This window comes from Penaeus monodon, chromosome 14 (genome assembly GCF_015228065.2).
Source record: "Penaeus monodon isolate SGIC_2016 chromosome 14, NSTDA_Pmon_1, whole genome shotgun sequence".
Lineage (NCBI taxonomy): Eukaryota > Metazoa > Arthropoda > Malacostraca > Decapoda > Penaeidae > Penaeus > Penaeus monodon.
In genome coordinates, this window is record NC_051399.1 from 8,162,854 (window position 1) to 8,182,649 (window position 19,796).

General features: G+C 37.7%; 3 protein-coding genes across 3 annotated transcripts in view; 2 read left to right on the forward strand and 1 right to left on the reverse strand.

The window, feature by feature from the left end:
• Nucleotides 1–938, forward strand: part of LOC119580845 — a gene marked incomplete in the record, with an annotated part of 10,930 nt that extends 9,992 nt beyond the window's left edge. The window contains 1 exon segment of the mRNA XM_037929000.1: nt 19–938. Within this exon segment, the coding sequence (XP_037784928.1) occupies nt 19–505 (487 nt within the window).
• LOC119580848 overlaps nt 1–19,796 on the forward strand; it is a 64,712-nt gene that overhangs the window by 26,560 nt on the left and 18,356 nt on the right. The gene's annotated exons all lie outside the window — the stretch shown is intronic.
• Nucleotides 12,575–19,796, reverse strand: part of LOC119580846 (reticulophagy regulator 3-like) — a gene marked incomplete in the record, with an annotated part of 86,266 nt that continues 79,044 nt past the window's right edge. The window contains 3 exon segments of the mRNA XM_037929001.1: nt 12,575–13,839; nt 14,260–14,514; nt 14,703–14,898. Coding sequence (XP_037784929.1) covers nt 13,259–13,839; nt 14,260–14,514; nt 14,703–14,898 — 1,032 coding nt within the window.

Here is a 19,796-nt window from a genome sequence, read left to right on the forward strand (position 1 = left end):
GGACTTGCTTTACCAAAATGCACCTCTCAGAACTAACATTGGAGCTTTAAAGAACAAAGATCCTGGTGAATCATTAAAAGTAAGAACTAAATTGGTCCACTCTAATAGCACACATGGACAAGATACAGATAACAAAACCACAATCCAAGGAAGATTAAAACCACCAAATAAGAGAATGAAGCCATCTTCTCCCCTCAAGAGTCCACCAAAAGCTGAGCTCAAACAACCCCAAAAAATCCCACAGCCTACCCAAAAGATAGCTGTAGGATCCCACACTTCAGGATTAACAAGTAAACTGGCAAGGCCACAAATGGCTTCAGGTTTTCAACCCCCTACAGCCCAAAGCAAGATTACATCATCTGGGAACAGTGCAGTTTCCAAGCTGCCTGGATTACGACCTCCATCAAATGTTAAGCCTGCGGCAGTGAAGAGGGTTTCTGGTATAATGCCTCCCACTACAAACAAGCCAAATGTGCTTCGACCTCCAAGACCAATGGCTCGATAATTTGTCTTATTACACACACTGATCAGATGTCAGTATTTATGGGAAGAGTCGCAGGTAATTTAGATATTGTTACAGTGAGGCTGTATTCAGTGATTAAAATTGTTGGTATTGTAAATTAAAGTGTATCAGTGGGAGCAAGATACTATAGCTATTCTTGGATTTTTAAATGTACAATGAGGTATGTTGAGAAGTGATATTTTATTAATTTCTTAGACAACTAACATATGTGAACTATTTTATTGATTATTTATTATGTCCATTAACATGATGGAACCTAGGAATTTTATTTTATGTCATTTTAGTGCTTTACATATATTTAGTTTTCATGCCAGAAATTACTTTTTTCCTGTTTTTTCTTGGTGTAAAATGCCATACTTTGAAAGGATACATAACAGTGTACATAATATTTTGAATAAAGTTATATTTAGTGGACTGTTCATGGATTACTTAAACCTGCATGTGTTTATATGTGTGTATATTTGTTTGTATGTGCATAGTGTTTTAGAGAGAGAGAGAGGTGTGTGTGTGGGGGGGGGGGGGGTTCTGTTGTACTTGATTCAGGTGGAAGGGAAAAGTTGTATGTATGAGAGGGAAGGCTAAAGCGAAGTACCTTTGGTGGGTTTGGGGCTGTCTGTATAGATATGGTTACAGGAGTGACTAGAGATATGTGGGATGTTTGACTGGGGGGGGTCTGGGAAAATTAAAAACAATTACAGGAGGAAGGTATTAGCCAGGGAGGGAAAGTTTGGGCAGATTGAGTAAGGGGTGAATGGGAGAGCAGAGCGCCCATACAAACAGGTAAGTAAACATTAAAAGGAGAAAGTACGAAGAAGGGACTGAGGGACAGTTCCCCTATCTTGGTCCTCAGCCCTCGCTCAATAAATTTTGCAAGGTCTTTTCTCCTTTTCATCCCTTTCTGTCCACTTCCCCCCCAATCCCTTGCCCGTTGTTGTCGTGGGGGGGCTTAGGAGGCGGAGACTGGGACCCAATGATGGGGAACTCCCCAACCTTGGGACTCAGCCCTCGACTCAACTAATTTTGCATGGTCTTTATTTTCCTTCCCACTTTTCGCTTCTGTCCCTTCACCAAACCCTTCTGCTATCCACCTCCTAAGGTGTGAGAGCCGTGCTGAAAGGATGAAAGGCTGACTTTGTGCCAGTCCTGAACGGCCTGAGGGAGCCATGGGCACGGTATTCCCCTGATTTAGTTATCTAGCCCTTACCCCTCAAGGGGATCCTGAGGGGTGGACCGTTTTTATCCCCAACATAATCCAGGCTTACCATGGCCAGTAATGAAAACTTATCCCCACTATTAGGGGCAATGAGGCTTGCCCCTTTATCAAATAGCCCCAACAATGTAAACCCACCCGATTCCCTGACCCCAGGCTCTCCTTTGACCACAGCTCCGAACACTGCAACAACTACCCCCTCATCAATGCCAACTAGTACAGTAGCCAACAATCAACCCTTAAGGAACATTTCCACTCTCCCAGCACGCTCAACTGCAACACCTCTACCCCCACAACCTCCAACATCAACCATCCCATCCTCCCTTATTAATACCTTACAGCTTTATTGTCCACCTCCCCATAACACTACCTCCCTCAACACTACTCCATCGTCACGCCCCCGCCCTTCGACTACCCCTATCACTACAACAATATTGAATACCCTCTTCAGCGCAGCCAAATGGGACTGATTTTTCGTGATCCCTCCCACAGCTCCCTACTCTGACAACACCCTTCTCTTCCAACAATGTCTCCAAAAACAAGTAGGTAAAGTCTCTTTCCGTAGCCGACCCGACCGCTCCCGTCTTGTCACAGTAACATCCGAAAACCAAGCTATAGCATTAACAAAACTAACAGACCTATATGGTAACCCATCCTTGCAGAACCCCATCCAACCCTCAATACTTGCACCGGAACAGTTTCAATCTCCCCAGCAAATTGCCCAATCTATGACAAAGATTGGTCAGATTGTGGAGAAGACCTTGCCTGTCTCACAGACTATGATGCAACATCAGTACAATGCTACTCCATTCCCCCCAGAGGTCATCGAAAGAAACCCACTAACAGCCAAAATTACCTTCCGTAGACATGACCTTCCCTTTAACGTCTACATAGGTGGAGAATCCCTCCCTGTTCGTCCATACCAACCTCCTCCACGTCAGTGCCAAAATTGTTGGCGTCTAAGGACACCCAGCCAAACATTGCCGTTCCACAGCCAGATGTCCACTATGTGCCCAACCTGGCCATACCCGATCTAACTGCCCTGCACAATCACGCACATGTGCCAACTGTGGCGGCCCCCATAATGTATTTTATAGGGGCTGTCCCACCTACAAATTTGAGTCTGAGGTAGCAACTCTCAGATTCAAACTTGGACTCACACTACGTGAAGCCAGACAAGAAGCACGTCGACGTGGTTTCTCTCTTACTCCTTACTCCAGTAATTCTACCAATTCTCCTAAACCCACCCCCCTACATCTAACCCCCCTCTTCTACCTCCTACCTTCCCCAGTCAAACCTCTTTTGCCATCCTAAATCCAGACACTCCAATCTCTACTACAGATATTTCAATCACCAATACAACCTTCCCCTCTCCCCCCTCGCACTACCCATAACAGACAGAACAAACGTTCCACCCCCTCTTCCCCTACCACACAATCACCTCCACCTTCCTTTGCTCCTATGCTTGAGACACCAGTCCTCTCTTCCCCACCTCACACGAAATCCTTTATCCCCAAAACTCCCCAACCAACTCCTCAGAAGAAACCATTAAAAATATTCAAGATTACCTAATGAAAACTGACATTCAACCTCCAAATCTTACAACTCCTGCTCCTTCCACACTCCAAGTAACTGCTGATATCCATCCTCCTCCTAACGATATCCCCCCTACACCCAATCCTCTTACCCCCTCCCAACACAGCCCATCCCCCCCGACCCCAACCCCACCCACATTAACCCTCCCACCCCCCTCTTCCCTTCCCCCCCGGCCACGTGAATTCCTTATGTCACAAGTATCCCCTTCCTCAGACCCTCCATCTCCTAATACCCCTCCTATTAGAACACCAACTCCCACACCTCTCCCATCTCAGACCTCTCAGTCATTTTCCCACCCTCTAGCTGCTTCCCCCTCAAAATCTCCAACACGTACTACAATCTATATCAGTAAAGTATAACTATCCTTCACTGGAATATTCGCGGTTTCCGCTCCCACAGACCTGACCTTCGTCATATCCTTTCCTCTTATAATCCATCTATTGTATGCCTTCAAGAGACCTTTCTTACACATCCTCCAATACCAATCTCCAAGTATCATTTTGTCTCTTCCCCACATTCCCTTTGTCTCATCCATACTTATCAATCAGAAAACACCTTATGTCACACCTCCCTTTCAAACCAATGTCCCTTGCACAGTTATCCGTGTCTTCCTTCATCGTTGGATCACAGTGATTTCAGTCTACTTCTTCCCTCCCCACCCCATTGACTTTGTTGCTTTTGAAAATGTAATGTTCCCCTTCCCACACATCCTATTGTCATGCCCAGGTTTTGAAACTACCCGTACCTCTGCTTTCCCCCACCTATCCTCCCTTCGCCGACCTCCCAACCTATCAGATATCCTTACAGAATCCCACACTTTCTGCTTCAACAACCTATTCTCTTTCCTCAAACGCATACATATCCTTCATCTAATCTAACTCCTTACCACACCCGACCCTAACCCTTTCACTCACCAATTCCTTTGCCCAGCTTAGACAACTAATCACTAACTCAACCACCCTTCCCTAACATTAACTCTAGTGCTACATGACCTTAGATGTCTAGCACATTTCTCTTGCTTTTAACCATTAACCATTTCTGTCCACTTATCCTAACTGTTGGAACTAATTTTTGCCCTTTTCTCCACAATACTCCCTTAACTTATTCCCCTTCTAACAAGCTTTACCTTATGCTCTGCCCCATCAGATCCCCAACTACCCTTTTCACTACCATACTCCCCTCTAGTACTGTTCAACTTGTAACTTTACTGTAATCATTAAGACATTCCTAACCCTTTTTGCTACTCTACTTTGCCTGAGCAACATATGACTGTTGATGTCATATAGCATGGAGGAGTGTTTTACAGTCTGAACCAATGGCTATGTGAGAGAGGGTCTGCAAGAGGTGAAGTCGACGACTGGATTTTTCTTTGGGAGAGCATATGATCTTGCCAAAAAAAAATTGCCTGAAGATTGGAATTGGAGGGGAGCATCACATAGGAAGAGTGAAGGTTCGGAAATGTTTGTGGTAGAAAATCGAAAGCCATGGTTGGTAGCCCAAGAAGAACTTGATTTTACTACCAAATGGAGAAGCTGATGGAGGGCTGATATGGAAGGGCCAGAGGCAAAGATGGCTAGATAATCTACATATTGCGATGACCGGATTCCTGGTGGCAGAGCTGAAACTAATCCGTTTATAGCAATGAGAAATAGTGTGGTGCTGTACACACTGCCTTGTGGGACACCTTCGAACTGTGGGAAAGAAGAGGAAGTGGAAGGGCAAATCTTGAAGATGCGATCAGAAAGGATTTTATGAAAAGGCCCACATTTCCGCGTATGCCATTGGAAGCGAATTGTTGAAGGATATGGTGCCGCCATGTGGTATTATATGCCTTTTCTAGATCGAAAGAGACAGCTAATACTAAATAACGGTGTGCTAAACGCTAAGGTGATTTGTTTCAATGTGTGCAAGAGGATCAACTGTGCGTCAGCCACAACAAAATCCAAAGTGATTTGGAGAAACAGGGTTGTGGTATTTGAGGTACCACATTAGATGAATATTACCTCCTTTCTATTAATTTGCTATGGTTTGTTTGGCTTTAAGAAAGGTAGAACAAGGGCTTCAATCCAGAAGGGTGGAAAATTTCCAGTTGTCCAAATGTTATTGAATATTGATAGAAAGAAGGACAAGCAAGTAGGTGGAAGGTGTCATAACACAAAAAAATGTATACCGTCCTGGCCTTCATGTATTGTGGCATAACTAGTGCATAAGAGATTTCAGAAAAAGAAAAAGGTGCATTATAAGATTCTATTTGTGGTTATAAAAATACAACTCACTTTTGTGATTAAATACATTTCAGCATTGTATTCTCTATTGTATTGTATTAATTTTAAGGTTAATTAAAACCACACCATATATTTCCTGTTATTTCACAATAATACAGTCATTAATGGTATACACAGGGTGCATATTAACTAAAATAAAATATGATTTTGTAGCACTACCCTAATCAAACAGATTATGATAATCTATATCAAAACCCATTTTAATATACAGACAGACCTTTATAAAACTTATTCCATATCACAAGATACAGCTCTAACCAGAAAATGTTAAAGCTGGATAATAGAAGTCATAGGTAAGGAGGAGGTTAGGCTGAAATACTGATGGCCACAAAGCAGGCAGGTCATCACTCTCCTTCCAGTCTTTTCCGAAAAAATGTCACAACCCAATATTTGGAGCTTTTTGTTTTTCATCTTGTGGTTACAAATTCGGAAGACAAAGAAATAAAGATAAACTTAATACAGAATTAAGATACTAAGAAGCAAGAACAGATCTCATATCCTATTTTAACATCAATTTGTATAAACACTGAAGCGTATAAAAGAAATTCCCTTTGAGTAATACCATACATATATGTATACTTATACATATATATATTTATATATATTTATGTAGTGACTGCTTCACAATTCCAAATGTCTACAGTTTGACCTACATTCTTAAGATACTCACACGTCCTTCATGTACAAGACACCCAAAAATGAAAATGTTAAGATTAAATATACAAATTTTGTTTTTTCTTATAATTTTGCATTATAATGAATATTGTTCCTGGACAAAAATTACTCTAAAATATACTTCTGTAAGAAAAAATATTTTTTCCCTTTTATGGTTATTTTTAAAATTTTGTACCACAAGGTTCATGTGACACTTTTATAAACATTTGTGTATATATAATAAATTTAGACTCAAAACTTGAGATAACTTTCCCAACATGGCAGCTGTTTCAGCTACCATTCACCTTTTAAAACTACAATGCACATCTAAGCACACAGTGTAGATATAATGCTAGCTAATTATACTAAACCAATTAAGTAAATCAATGATTACAGTCAATCTTGCTGCTCATCTGCTTTTAACACAGTTGGACTCATCCACTTCTTTTACAATTGCTCCTTATTTCTTGAAAATTTGCTAGTGAGCTTAAGTAGCAATTTAGACTTGACTGTATAATGAGTATCTTTGTTTTAGCTCTCCTTTTTTTCACTTGAATCTGCTGTTTATCACTGAATGCTGTGATGTTCTACACAACTACCTCAAAAGTATCATTTCAAGTGTACTTCCTGACAGTGTCCATCCAACATCATAGCCACGGGCTGGACTTACAGAAGTAGGTAGTTAATTTTGCATCATGACAATCACTACCTTATACACACACATCAGTGAAAGTTTTAAAAGCCCAAAAGCATTCTCAAACCTTCCTTCCCATTTTCCTTGAAGCCCCACCCACATTATATATATATATATATATATATATATATATATATATATATATATATATATATATATATATATATATATATAATACTTATATATACATATATATATTATACTATATATTAAATTCTATATATATAATACATAATTATATATAATATAATATATATATACATATACATATATAATACTATATACAATAATACATATATATATATACATATTATATACATATATATATACATAATATATCATATACATATATATATAATATATACATAATATATAATATACATAATATCATATATTATATACATATAATATTATATATACATACATATATACAAAAACATATATATACAATCATATATATATACATATATATACATATATATACATATATATATACATATATATATACATATAATATATATTATTAATATATACATATAATATAATATATATAATAATATATATATAATATATAATTATAATATAATATATATATATCTATATATATATATATTTTTATATATAATATATATATAATATAATATATATATATTATAATATTATATATATATATATAATAATATTATATATATATATATATCATATATTATGATACTTTTTTATATATATATATTATTATTATATATATATATATATATATATATATATATTATAATTATAATATATATATTATAATAAATATATATATATAATATATATAGTATATATATATATATAATTATATATATATTATATTCTATTATATATTTATAATTATATATATTTATATATATATATATATATATATATGTATATATATATATGTATGTATATATATATATATATATATATATATATGTATATAATATTATGTATATATTATATGTCTATATATATATATATATTATTATATATAATATATATAGTATATATATTATATATATATATATATATTATTATTTATATTATATATTATATATATATATATATCTATTTATATATATATAACATATATATATTTATATCATATATCTTATTTATATATTATATATATATATTTCTATATATATCATATTTCTAACTATATATCTATTATATTATATATATTATTCTTTATTATCTCTTATATACTTCTATCTCTTATAATATATGTATTATATTTATATCTCTATATATATATCTACTATACTATATATATATATTATATATCGTCTATCATATGTCTATATTTATATCATCTCTACTCTTCATATGTTCTTATCTATATCTATTATATATTCTATATTATCTTGTCTCTATATCTCTGTATCTATATCTATATATTGTCTATATTACTTATCTATCTATATGTCTTCTATTTATGTTATATCTATTCATTCTCTATATGTCATCTATATTTATCTCATCTCTCTCTCTCTGTTCTCCTCTTCATCTCTACTCTCTCTCTTTATCTATCTACTCTCTTCTCTCTTGTGTTTCTCTGTATATTCTTCTCTTGTATCTTCTGCTCTCTCTCTCTCTTCTCTCTCTATGCTATCTTCTATCTCTCTATGTCTCTATCTTCTTTCTTTCATCTCATGTGTCTCTATATCGTTTATCTGTTCTCATATTCTTGTCTCTCTCTACTTTATTTCTATATCTTTTATTATTATATTTCTTATCTGTATATCTTTATTTATCTTATGTTTATGTTATGTGTTATTTCTAATATCTTCTCTCATGTCTTACTTATATCTATTTTTTATCTTCTTCTTATCTTTTTTTATTTCTTTCTGTGTATATATATATATAATATATATATCTATATATATATATATATATATATTTATATATATACACATTCAGATATACATAAACATATATTTACAGATATACATGCATATATACAGATATACATATATATATATACAGATATACCAATATATATACAGATATACAAATATATATACAGATATACAAATATATATACAGATATACATATATATATATATATATATATATTATATATATTATATATATATATGTATGTGTATGTGTATGTGTGTGTGTGTGTGTGTGTGTGTGTGTGTGTGTGTGTGTGTGTGTGTGTGTGTGTGTGTGTGTGTGTGTGTGTGTGTATGTGTATGTGTATGTGTATGTGAATGTGAATGTGAATGTGAATGTGTATGTGTATTTGTATGTATGTATGTGTGTGTATATGTGTATATGTGTATATGTGTATATATGTATATGTGTATATGTGTATATGTGTATATGTGTATATGTGTGTGTGTGTGTGTGTGTGTGTGTGTGTGTGTGTGTGTGTGTGTGTGTGTGTGTGTGTGTGTGTGTGTGTGTGTGTGTGTGTGTGTGTGTGTGTGTATTCCTCCAACAACAAAATCTAGATACTAATTATTGATATAATAATTGCAGTTATACTTTACCATATCAATAAAAATCACCTAGAATCTACCAACAGCCTTCACTCAACTCACCTCACTATTTTGTCATTTGACTAGAATGTCCTGGAGAGACATTAGGCCTTTTTTTTGTAGCATCCAAAAACCCCTAACACTTTGATACACTGTTTCAAGTTATATCATGGTTCCTACAAAACACTATATCATCAAAGTTTGTACTGACATACAAAGTTTTGAAAAAAAGTTTTTTTTATTTTATTTTACATGAAACAGTCAACGGAAAACCATTAAATTACTTAATTTGCTAGTATGATTCTTAATTACAAGCAAAACATTGTGGAAGCTTCAAATAAAATGGAAACAGTACCTGACTACTCTGCAACTTATATTCTTTATGTACACCACCATTTGCTTTGCAAGACTATGGAAAGTTTAAATGTATTTCTCTGATTCGGTCAAAATATTTTTTCTTATTACACACATTGTTATTCATATGAAGAATGGAAGTTGTATAAAGTTTTGGATCTCATTGTATCCAAGTGAGTTTTATCAAGAAACTTACAATGTGATTCATAATCAATGAAAATATAAATCCCTACCTGAGACTACATGAGATATATCTGAAAAAATATCGTGCTCTAATTGGCTGGCCGGAGTGTATCAAACCGTATCAAGTTGAAGGAATACACTTTGATACAAAATGAAAAGATGTTTCAACAGGTTCCAATAATGTACGCATAAAGCTCAAACATGTATCAGAGTGTATCAAAGTGTTAGGGATTTCCGAAATGTTACAAAAAAGGCGTATAGCGTGTACCTATTTGGTCATACTATCTCCAAGAAGTTCAACCAATTCTAAGGTTTATACTACATCTATTGATGTGGATTTTTTTTTTTTTACAAACAAATAACTTTGCTCAAACTCCATCCAGGCACAATCTACATAAACAATCACATTTATATCACTGCCTAATCCACCATGACACAGTTCCTTAACCCAATCTTACTCCAAAACACATAAAACCTGGAGACCAGATTTAACAAAGACTTACATTTTAAAATGTAAACACACTAGGATATCATCATATTCTCAAAGCATAAAAAAATAATACTTGAACTTTGAAAGATAATGCATGATCTGTAATGTTAAACTAATTTCACATGTGAAGAGAGAGAAAAAAGTAAATAACAATGCTTGAATTCTATAAATAATGAAATAAAATTTTCAGTTGCAAGACTCCCTTGTTAATGTCAATTCAGAAATATTTCTGAATATGTAATACTGTATGAAAGCGACTGCCACAGTGGCACTCTAAGGAAGACATAGCAAATGAAAATAAAAAATGAAAAAACTAACAATTTTAAATCCCTGGAGTTCAGCTTTACCCTATACAATTACTGGGGGAAAGAGAATGTAAATTTCGGACTGAAACAGTAATCCGATTACCATAGGAAATACTAATACTGTTCATGGCAGCTCATCACTCCTGAATGCATTTTCATACTAAAAAGCTTGTGATCAGAAAGGTCCAACCCCTAATTATGGAAATGATAAAAAAGACAATTTGTAAATATCATTGAGATTATGCTGAATGCATTCAGCAGAAGTGAGGTTGATACTCCAAGCTGCCTATTCATCCCAGCCTTTAAATTATCATGGCTTGACACTCAACATCCATCTTCTTAAAAAAAAAAAAAAAAAAACTCATATAATCATAATCTCAAATATTTCTGAATGACCTTCTCACATTTACCTTATTAAATGTTAGCCATTCATGGATTGGAATACAAACAGATATTACCTTTTATTTTACACTTGATCATCCTAGTTTTATTTTATTTTTTTTATTTATCTATTTATTTTTTGCTAAACAGGTTATACAGACTGTATTTCAATAAATGCCAATAAAATTCAAGACCCAATCTATCTGTAAATATATATTCATGCTATATGGATTTCCATGTGCATATACACATATACACAAGTATATACATATATATATAAATATATGAACAATCACACAAACATGCATAAATAAGACTTGCTTTCACAATCACACGAAACTATATTAGAAATGGACAGTTCCCTTCAATACCCTTCCAATATCATGCTGTGATACTTTGGAACAAACTTTTTCAAACATGTATACATATATATAAACAGTCTTTCTTCTGCAACTTGACTGGAATATGGATCCCATTCTAAAGTAACAGCATTTTTTTTTTTCTTCTTGCAATCTAATTTTTAAACATAATCCAAGCTTGTCTGTACACACATATAAACATGTGAATATGCTTAATGAAAGTAGGATGGGAGAAGGATGAAAAGATGCATTATTTATACACATATGAAGTTGCATATGTCTATATAAATATACATATATATGTGTGTGTGTGTGTGTGTGTGTGTGTGTGTGTGTGTGTGTGCGTGTGTGTGTGTGTGTGTGTGTGAGTGAGAGAGAGAGAGAGATATCATGAGCATGAGATTGTGAGTGAGGATGTGTATTTAATCCAATTGCCTGGGGTTTATGTACTGTCTAAGGGACTTTGTTTTGTGTGTGAAATTGTTACATACAGATGGCTTGACATGTGCTCAGTTCACCAAGAAGTCCCTCAGTAACCACACCTAATTTCCCCATTCCTTGAATCTGCATGATTTCCCCCCCTAATATTATAAATAATAATATTATTATTTTTATTGATATCATAACTATCATAATAATATAACAAATAATAATAAAGACACAAATATAATAAAAAATGCTTTCCAAGGAAAATGGAAAACAGGTGACACATGTACAACTAATAACTGACTCCTTGGTGACTCAGGTATCTGTGGATAAAGACAGCTAATGAACTAATATGACAGTGGGCATGGCTTGTATTCTTGCCCTGCATGCCAATTGGGTTAAGACTGTCTGAGTGTGTGACTTTTTAAGTTATGAGAGAGAGAGAGAGAGAGAGAGAGAGAGAGAGAGAGAGAGAGAGAGAGAGAGAGAGAGAGAGAGAGAGAGAGAGAGAGAGAGAGAGAGAGAGTGTGTGTGTGTGTTCATATGAAGAATGGAATGTGTGTGTGTGTGTGTGTGTGTGTGTGTGTGTGTGTGTGTGTGTGTGTGTGTGTGTGTGTGTGTGTGTGTGTGTGTGTGTGTGTGTGTGTGTGTGTGTGTGTGTGTGTGTGTGTGTGTGTGTGTGTGTGTGTGTGTGTGTGTGTGTGTGTTCCCATATCTGTAAACCTTTGTCTTTTCAGTGAATTTCAGAAACTGTAAAAGAGGACAGCTGAATGATTTGCATTTGTGCACATCAACAACAATTCCAAGGGAGTATGCTGGCAAATGACAGGTAAGTTACTCTTTAGGAATGAGATCTAAAAAGATCAAAAAGTAACAACTACTGTGGTTGGCCACTTCACTAGAATGTTCAACCTCTCAAGCAAAGTTAGTTCAGCACGGTCTTGCCCTGAGTACCAATAGCAATTAAAAGAAGGGAGATAAAGAATCAAAATGGAGGGTAACTTCTATTCTTTTCCTAGCTGTACTTTTTAATTAAGTAAAAACATTACAGCAACAAACACTGTAAGAATGGTACTCCTTGAGATATCATTATTAAGGCCACCATCACTTTGATATGAAAAATTTCATACTATTGGTGCAGTAATACAAGAAAAAATAGCTTTATCATAACTAAAGAACTTTTCTTCAAACGAATGTTTCTAAGAGAGTAGTTGCTCCAAAATATTGTTGCTCTAATATTATGACATCTTTTTCTTCAGCTACACATGCCTGTCCACAGCACACTAAATCACTGGAACTCTTCATCAGAAATAAGTTCAAAGTCTTCCTCAAGATCTGTCACCGATTGCTGCTGACGGTCTTGTGACCTAGTCATTCTTGCTGTTGGCTCTGCTGCCGTTCGTCTCGGCTGCTGGCTCATTTGGGGTGGTGGCTGGGCCTGTGCTGCTGCTTGCCCTATCACAGATGTCATTAAATTCTGTCCAAGAGCAGATAAAACATTGCCTGCATTTTGAGCTATAACGCTAGTCATTAATTGGCCTATGGGATCCATAGGCGGTGAAGTATTTGTTTGACTAGGGATGGAGGGCTGTGCCCGGGGCTCTGGCCTTGCCTGGACCCTTTCTTCGAAGGTTAATCCTTCTAAAAAGGCATCCTCCTCCTCACTGCTATCACCAAAGTGTGAGGAGACAAACTCCATTTGATATCTATCCCCACCTGTGCCCTGCCTTTCTGGGACAGGTTCCCTTACTACTTTGGGGAGATCTGGAAGCTCTATATCAGGACCATCGAGATCCTCAACGCTGTCATGGTCATAGGATGGGAAATCCTCAGGAAGTCCACTTGTGAAAAATGTAGAGCTGATTCCATCTGTGGGGAGAAAATAACAAATGTAAAATATATGCACTTTATTATCTTATTCTCTTTTTTATCTTATAAATGTATATTATTCTTGACAGGCTTCCCTCCTTTACAACCCAGGACGCATATGTATAAATATTTGATTATATGATGCTAGTTCTAGACACAATACAAGCTGACAACAACTTGTGCGGTCATTACTTTCACATTTGTACTATTACTTTTACTTCACACTTGCTCTTAAGAACACCTCTGTGTGTGTGTGTGTGTGGGTGGGGGGGTGCATGTGTGCATATGTATATGTATATGTATATGCATATATGTACATATGTGTATGTATATGTGTATGCACATGTCACACATAAACAACCAAGCCTGAGGCCAAGGTGCCAATCCCTAAGTCCCCCCTGACGCGGCTCTCCTGCCCACCTTCCGAACTGAGAGGCAAGGTCAGTCCCTGAGCGGCAGGGGCCCCTTCGCCTCTCTCGCCTCCGCCAGTATTTTTGGTCCTCTTCCTCGTGCTCCTCTCCGAATCCTCCTGCAGGTAGGCGTCCTCGACCATCTGCTCCACCTCTGGAGGATCCTGGCTCATGAGGGGCACGTCCAGGGCTGCCTGGGCCTCGGCAGACTGGAGCTCCGGCATGAACTCCGTCAGGTCGCTGTCCAGAGACACGTTGGAGATCTCTGAAAAGGTACCACGAGTTATTGCAAGAGGGAACCGGAAAGAACATGACCAACAAATGTATATGCGAATTAATCACTGCATAAATGAAGAAATTCATTCGTACATCATTTGTAACAAACCAAAACAAATAAGTGAATAAACGACAAAAGGCATGCCACAGTAGGCCGAGATCGCGACAGCCACCCACCCATCTCCGAGTCCTCCCCCCTGAGCGCCGCCCTCATCTTGGCCAGGCGCTCGTAGAAGGAGTCGGGTAACACGTGCAGCAGGATCCCCGGGCCCGTCATCACCAGCATGAGCAGGATGTATACCAGCACAGCACCCGGCACCAAGTGGCCCACCACAGCACCCACGCTCAGCACCGTAGACACTATTGCACAAAACTGCAAGAGGAGAAAGGAGATGAGTTGAGACGAGTTGTGGCGACCTGATATGATTGAAGGGGAGTTAGGGGAAGTTGGGATGAGTTAAGGTGAGTTGGAGTGAGTTGAGCTGAATTAAGGGGAGTCGGTGTGAGCTGAGGCGAACTGAGGTGAGTCGAAATGAGTGGTGGTGAGTTGAAATGAGCTGAGGCAAGGTGAAATGAGTTAGGGTGACTTGGAGTGAGTTGAGGTGAGCCGAGGTGTGTTAAAGCAACTTGAGGTGAGCTAAGGTGAGACGAGATGAGGGGAGTTACGACAAGTTAAAATGAGTTGGAATGAGTTAAGGTGAGCTGAGGCGAGCTAAAGCAAATAAAACGGAGTAAAAAAAAAATACCCGATACAAGTAGAAATGATCCAAAATGAGCCGAAGCGAACTGAAATGAGCAGAGGCGAGTTTAGCGGTCGGAAGGAAAAATCCCACCACCTCGACCTGCATTTCTTAGCTTGAGGATGATCTGGGACTGAATTTAATCGGACTGAAGGGGCTGCAATCAGGCAATTTAACTGACGTTATAAATATGTTGATGTTTTATATGCAACGTGTTCGAAGGCAAAGAGATTCAGGGTAAACTTGTGCGTCTCCTCCGTTTTCTAAATGACCGCGTAGCTTTAAACATGTCACTGCATTAACAAAACCATGCAGTCTTAATTAATGTTATTATTACCATAATTAATATTACCGTTATTATGATCGTTATTTCTAATCTGATCACCACCACCACAATCGCCACCATCATCATCATCATTGTTCTTACTACTACTACCATTATCATTATTACGTTATCACGGATTCTTTCCACGATATAAAAATAAAGAGAAAAAGAATTATAGAAAAAAAAAACACGTAATATATTACTGAAAGAACAATAACCTCCGTGATATTCCCTGAATACAGAACTGACGCACAGACAACACACACACGCAAGGCAAGAACGCGATGAATGAAGGAGGGAACAAATATGAATTGGAAAAGAAAGAAAAGAAAAGGAGAGAGGGAGGGAGAGAGAGAGAGAGAGAGAGAGAGAGAGAGAGAGAGAGAGAGAGAGAGAGAGAGAGAGAGAGAGAGAGAGAGTGAGTGAGAGAAAGATGAACGAATAAAAATATCATAAAACAAAGACAATGCTCATTTCTACTTATTTATTTTTTTTCTAAAATAAGAAACACACACACACACACACAATGAAGATCTACCTATCCCAGCAAGGAAGACGGGGCGCGGGCACGAGTAGCCTGACGAAGCAATGACGCCGTTGGCACCAGCCGCCCTGCACACCTGTTACATACCCTCTCCCCTGGCCCGCCCGTCGCCCACCTACATGCCCGCCCACCCGCCCACTCACCTCATACCCGCTATCCCTCACTCGCATATTCCCAGCATACCCATCGCCCTCAGTCACATATCCACCTCATACCCATTCGTCCTCACTCGCATATTCACCTCATACTCATTCGTACTCACACACACATACCCACCTTATCAATCCATCCACATACCCACCTACTGACTCGCATTCCTCGCCCGCCCACCTTTCAGCCCACTTTTCCTCCCCTCGCCCGCCCACCTTTCAGCCCACATATCTCCCCTCGCCCGCCCACCTTTCTGCTCACATATCTCCCCTCGCCCGCCCACCTTTCAGCCCACATATCTCCCCTCGCCCGCCCACCTTTCAGCCCACCTTTCCTCCCCTCGCCCGCCCACCTTTCAGCCCACCTTTCCTCCCCTCGCCCGCCCACCTTTCAGCCCATCTTTCCTCCCCTCGCCCGCTCACCTTTCAGCCCACATATCTCCCCTCACCCGCCCACCTTTCAACTCACCTGCGACAGCCGCCCTCCAACTACTCCGTTAAGGGCCAATTTGTCACATCTGCTTTTGTGCGTGCGTGCGTGCGTGTGTGTGTGTGTGGATAGGGGTCTCTCTCTCTCTCTCTCTCTCTCTCTCTCTCTCTCTCTCTCTCTCTCTCTCTCTCTCTCTCTCTCTCTCTCTCTCTCTCTCTTGTGTGTGTGTGTGTGTGTGTGTGTGTGTGTGTGTGTGTGTGTGTGTGTGTGTGTGTGAGTGTGAGTGTGAGTGTGTGCACGCGCGATGGGTGTACTATGAGGAGAAGAGAAGTGTAAAGAGAAAGTGATGAAGCAAAAAAGAAAAAAAAAATGTAAATAAAGTGGAGAAGGAAACAGGAAAAAAAACACAAAAGAATTATATGTCTCCACGATATATCTTCCCCGTCCCCATGCCCCCCCCCCCCCCCCCGAAACCTGCACGCTAGCTCCACCCTCTCCCCCCGTGATCATTAGGTCGCATGTTCGATGTAAATACAATAGAATTACGACCTTATTATCCGGCGCTCATTCTCCTTATATTTGGAGCGAAAAGTATTTTAAAAAAGAAAGGAAATAAAAGAAAAATAATAAATAAACAGACTTGATTCCACGTCCATGGTATTTTAACATGTTATATTCAGCTAAAGTTAAATGTCACAGAATATAGAAACAAACAATAATATTAAAGTTATCAATGGTACCTAAATGGGCCGATTTATCATATATTATGATTATAACTACAATAAATAACAATAACGATAACAACAATAATGATGATGGTGATAATGCTAATAGTTATGGTAATAGCAATAAGTAATAAGTAGCAAGTAGTAGTAGTAGGAATTATTGTTTTAACAGTAGCCATGCTCATAGTAATAGTAATAATAGTAAAAATAACAACAACAATAATAATAGCAGCTGCAGCACTTGTGTAGTTGTTGTAACTGTTGTAGTAGTAGCCATAGTATTAGTAATAATTACAATAATAATAGTAATAACAGCAGCAACAGGAGCAGTAGTAGTAGTAGTAGTAGTAGTAGTAGAAATAATAATAATAATAATAATAATAATAATAATAATAATAATAATAGTAATAATAATAATAATAGTAATAATAATAATAATAGTAATAATAATAATAACAATAACAATGCCAGTAGTCGTCGACGTAACAACAATAACAAACATAACAACCTAAACAACAACAAAAACAAAATAATAATAATAATAATAAAAAAAAAAAAAATCCAAGAACAAGGCCACAGAAGTCACCCAGCAGGCCCCCGATTCGAGCGCCGCTGGCATTACGGGCGGGCGGCGACACGCACACGACGGCGACACGAACTTTCTGCGTCTGTGTACGAAAGCGTGGGAGTTCGTGGGCATAATCTGCATGTGTTGTAACTTGTTTTTCGGTTGAATTATTCATCCTTTTTTCCTTTTAATGCATCGCGTTGTGTATTATCATTATTAATATTATAATTATCATCATCCTTATTCCTATTATCCGTATTACCATTATTACCATTATTTTTATCTGTATTTAGTATCATCATTTTCTTACGCGTTGCCACTCCTTGGCAACAAGGTACGTGAAATTCCATCGAGTTTTAAGACGAATAATAAATACGTTCACAGTGTCACAGGAATTACCAAGTAAAAAAAAAATCCATCCCTTTTGAGAGCGCGCCTGAGAAAGTACACGGAACTGATACGATACGAAAACAAGAGCAACCAGACGTGTTAATCCCCACGAAAACAATGACTTTGAAATGACACACGACCGTTGTATACCGTAATCACATAGGATCACGGGAGCGCCATACATACAGATCACGAATACGGCCGCCAGCGAACAGCAAGGCGTGGGGAGACCACTTCCAGGTATAAACAAACAAAAAATCCATTTACCTTGACACCTATCATAACATCTACCTAAACAAAACAGCAACTATTCGCCGTGACAGCCGACTTCCAGCTAACAGGAGTTCCCGAGCGGAGGCCCTGCACTCAATGTTGCTGAAACGACCATGAGCGGACCATGAAACGCACACCATGACGCCATGAACAAACACAAGCCAAAGAGAACTCACTGGGAGACTATTTTAAGTATCTGGTTCGATAGACACATTCGCAGACGCAAGGTGGAGGTATGTGCGCCACTAGAAAAAAAAATCAATAAACAATACTAGGAATGCTACAAAAAGAGGAAGAAATAAAAGCTACTCTAAAAAAACCCATAAAATATGCACAGCTAAGTCCAACAAAGAAAGAAAAAATCTCCATCTTTTTCAGAACAGAATCGAAAAGAAAAAAATCCAAACTGCACTTCAACAATAATAATAATAATAATAATAAAAAAAAAAAAACACTGGCCTGCTATAAAAGCGCGAACTACCAACCAACGCAATTTCGACCTTACCTACCCCCCCCCCCCCGCCCCTTTAACAAAGCACTTTCCGATTCCGATAACCACTAAATCCCACCGGATCTCCGAACCCAACTTGCTATCGTACTCCGCTAGCCACCGGTACGCCTGGTCTTCCTATGTGAACCAAAACAAACGCCCCAACAATACGCGGGTTTAATGCTGCCACGCCCGTCCCATGCAGCAGCTTATTATTGTATACCCTTCGCTGACGCTACAGTTCGATGCAGTTGCTATTCTTGAGATGAGAGGTGTGGCTTGGAACGCTCGTTTCTTACGTGAGGCGTCGTTAATTCATATTCAACACTATTAAATTAATAAGAGCAATGATGATGGTTATGATGATGATGATGATAACAACAATAATAATCATTACTACTACTATTATTAATATCATTATCGTTTTACTATATCGTCATAATAATAACAATAATAATGTACACCCATCACGGCTTTCCAAAATGCAACTAGGCCTGCAAATGCCACACAAAAAACGCACACACTTAAAAGAAAAAAAAACACACACACACAATACGAAAGGCCGACTCCAAACTCGTACCAAAACTTCAATAAAAAATATAATCAAACAAATACAGTAAAACAACCCACCCCAAAA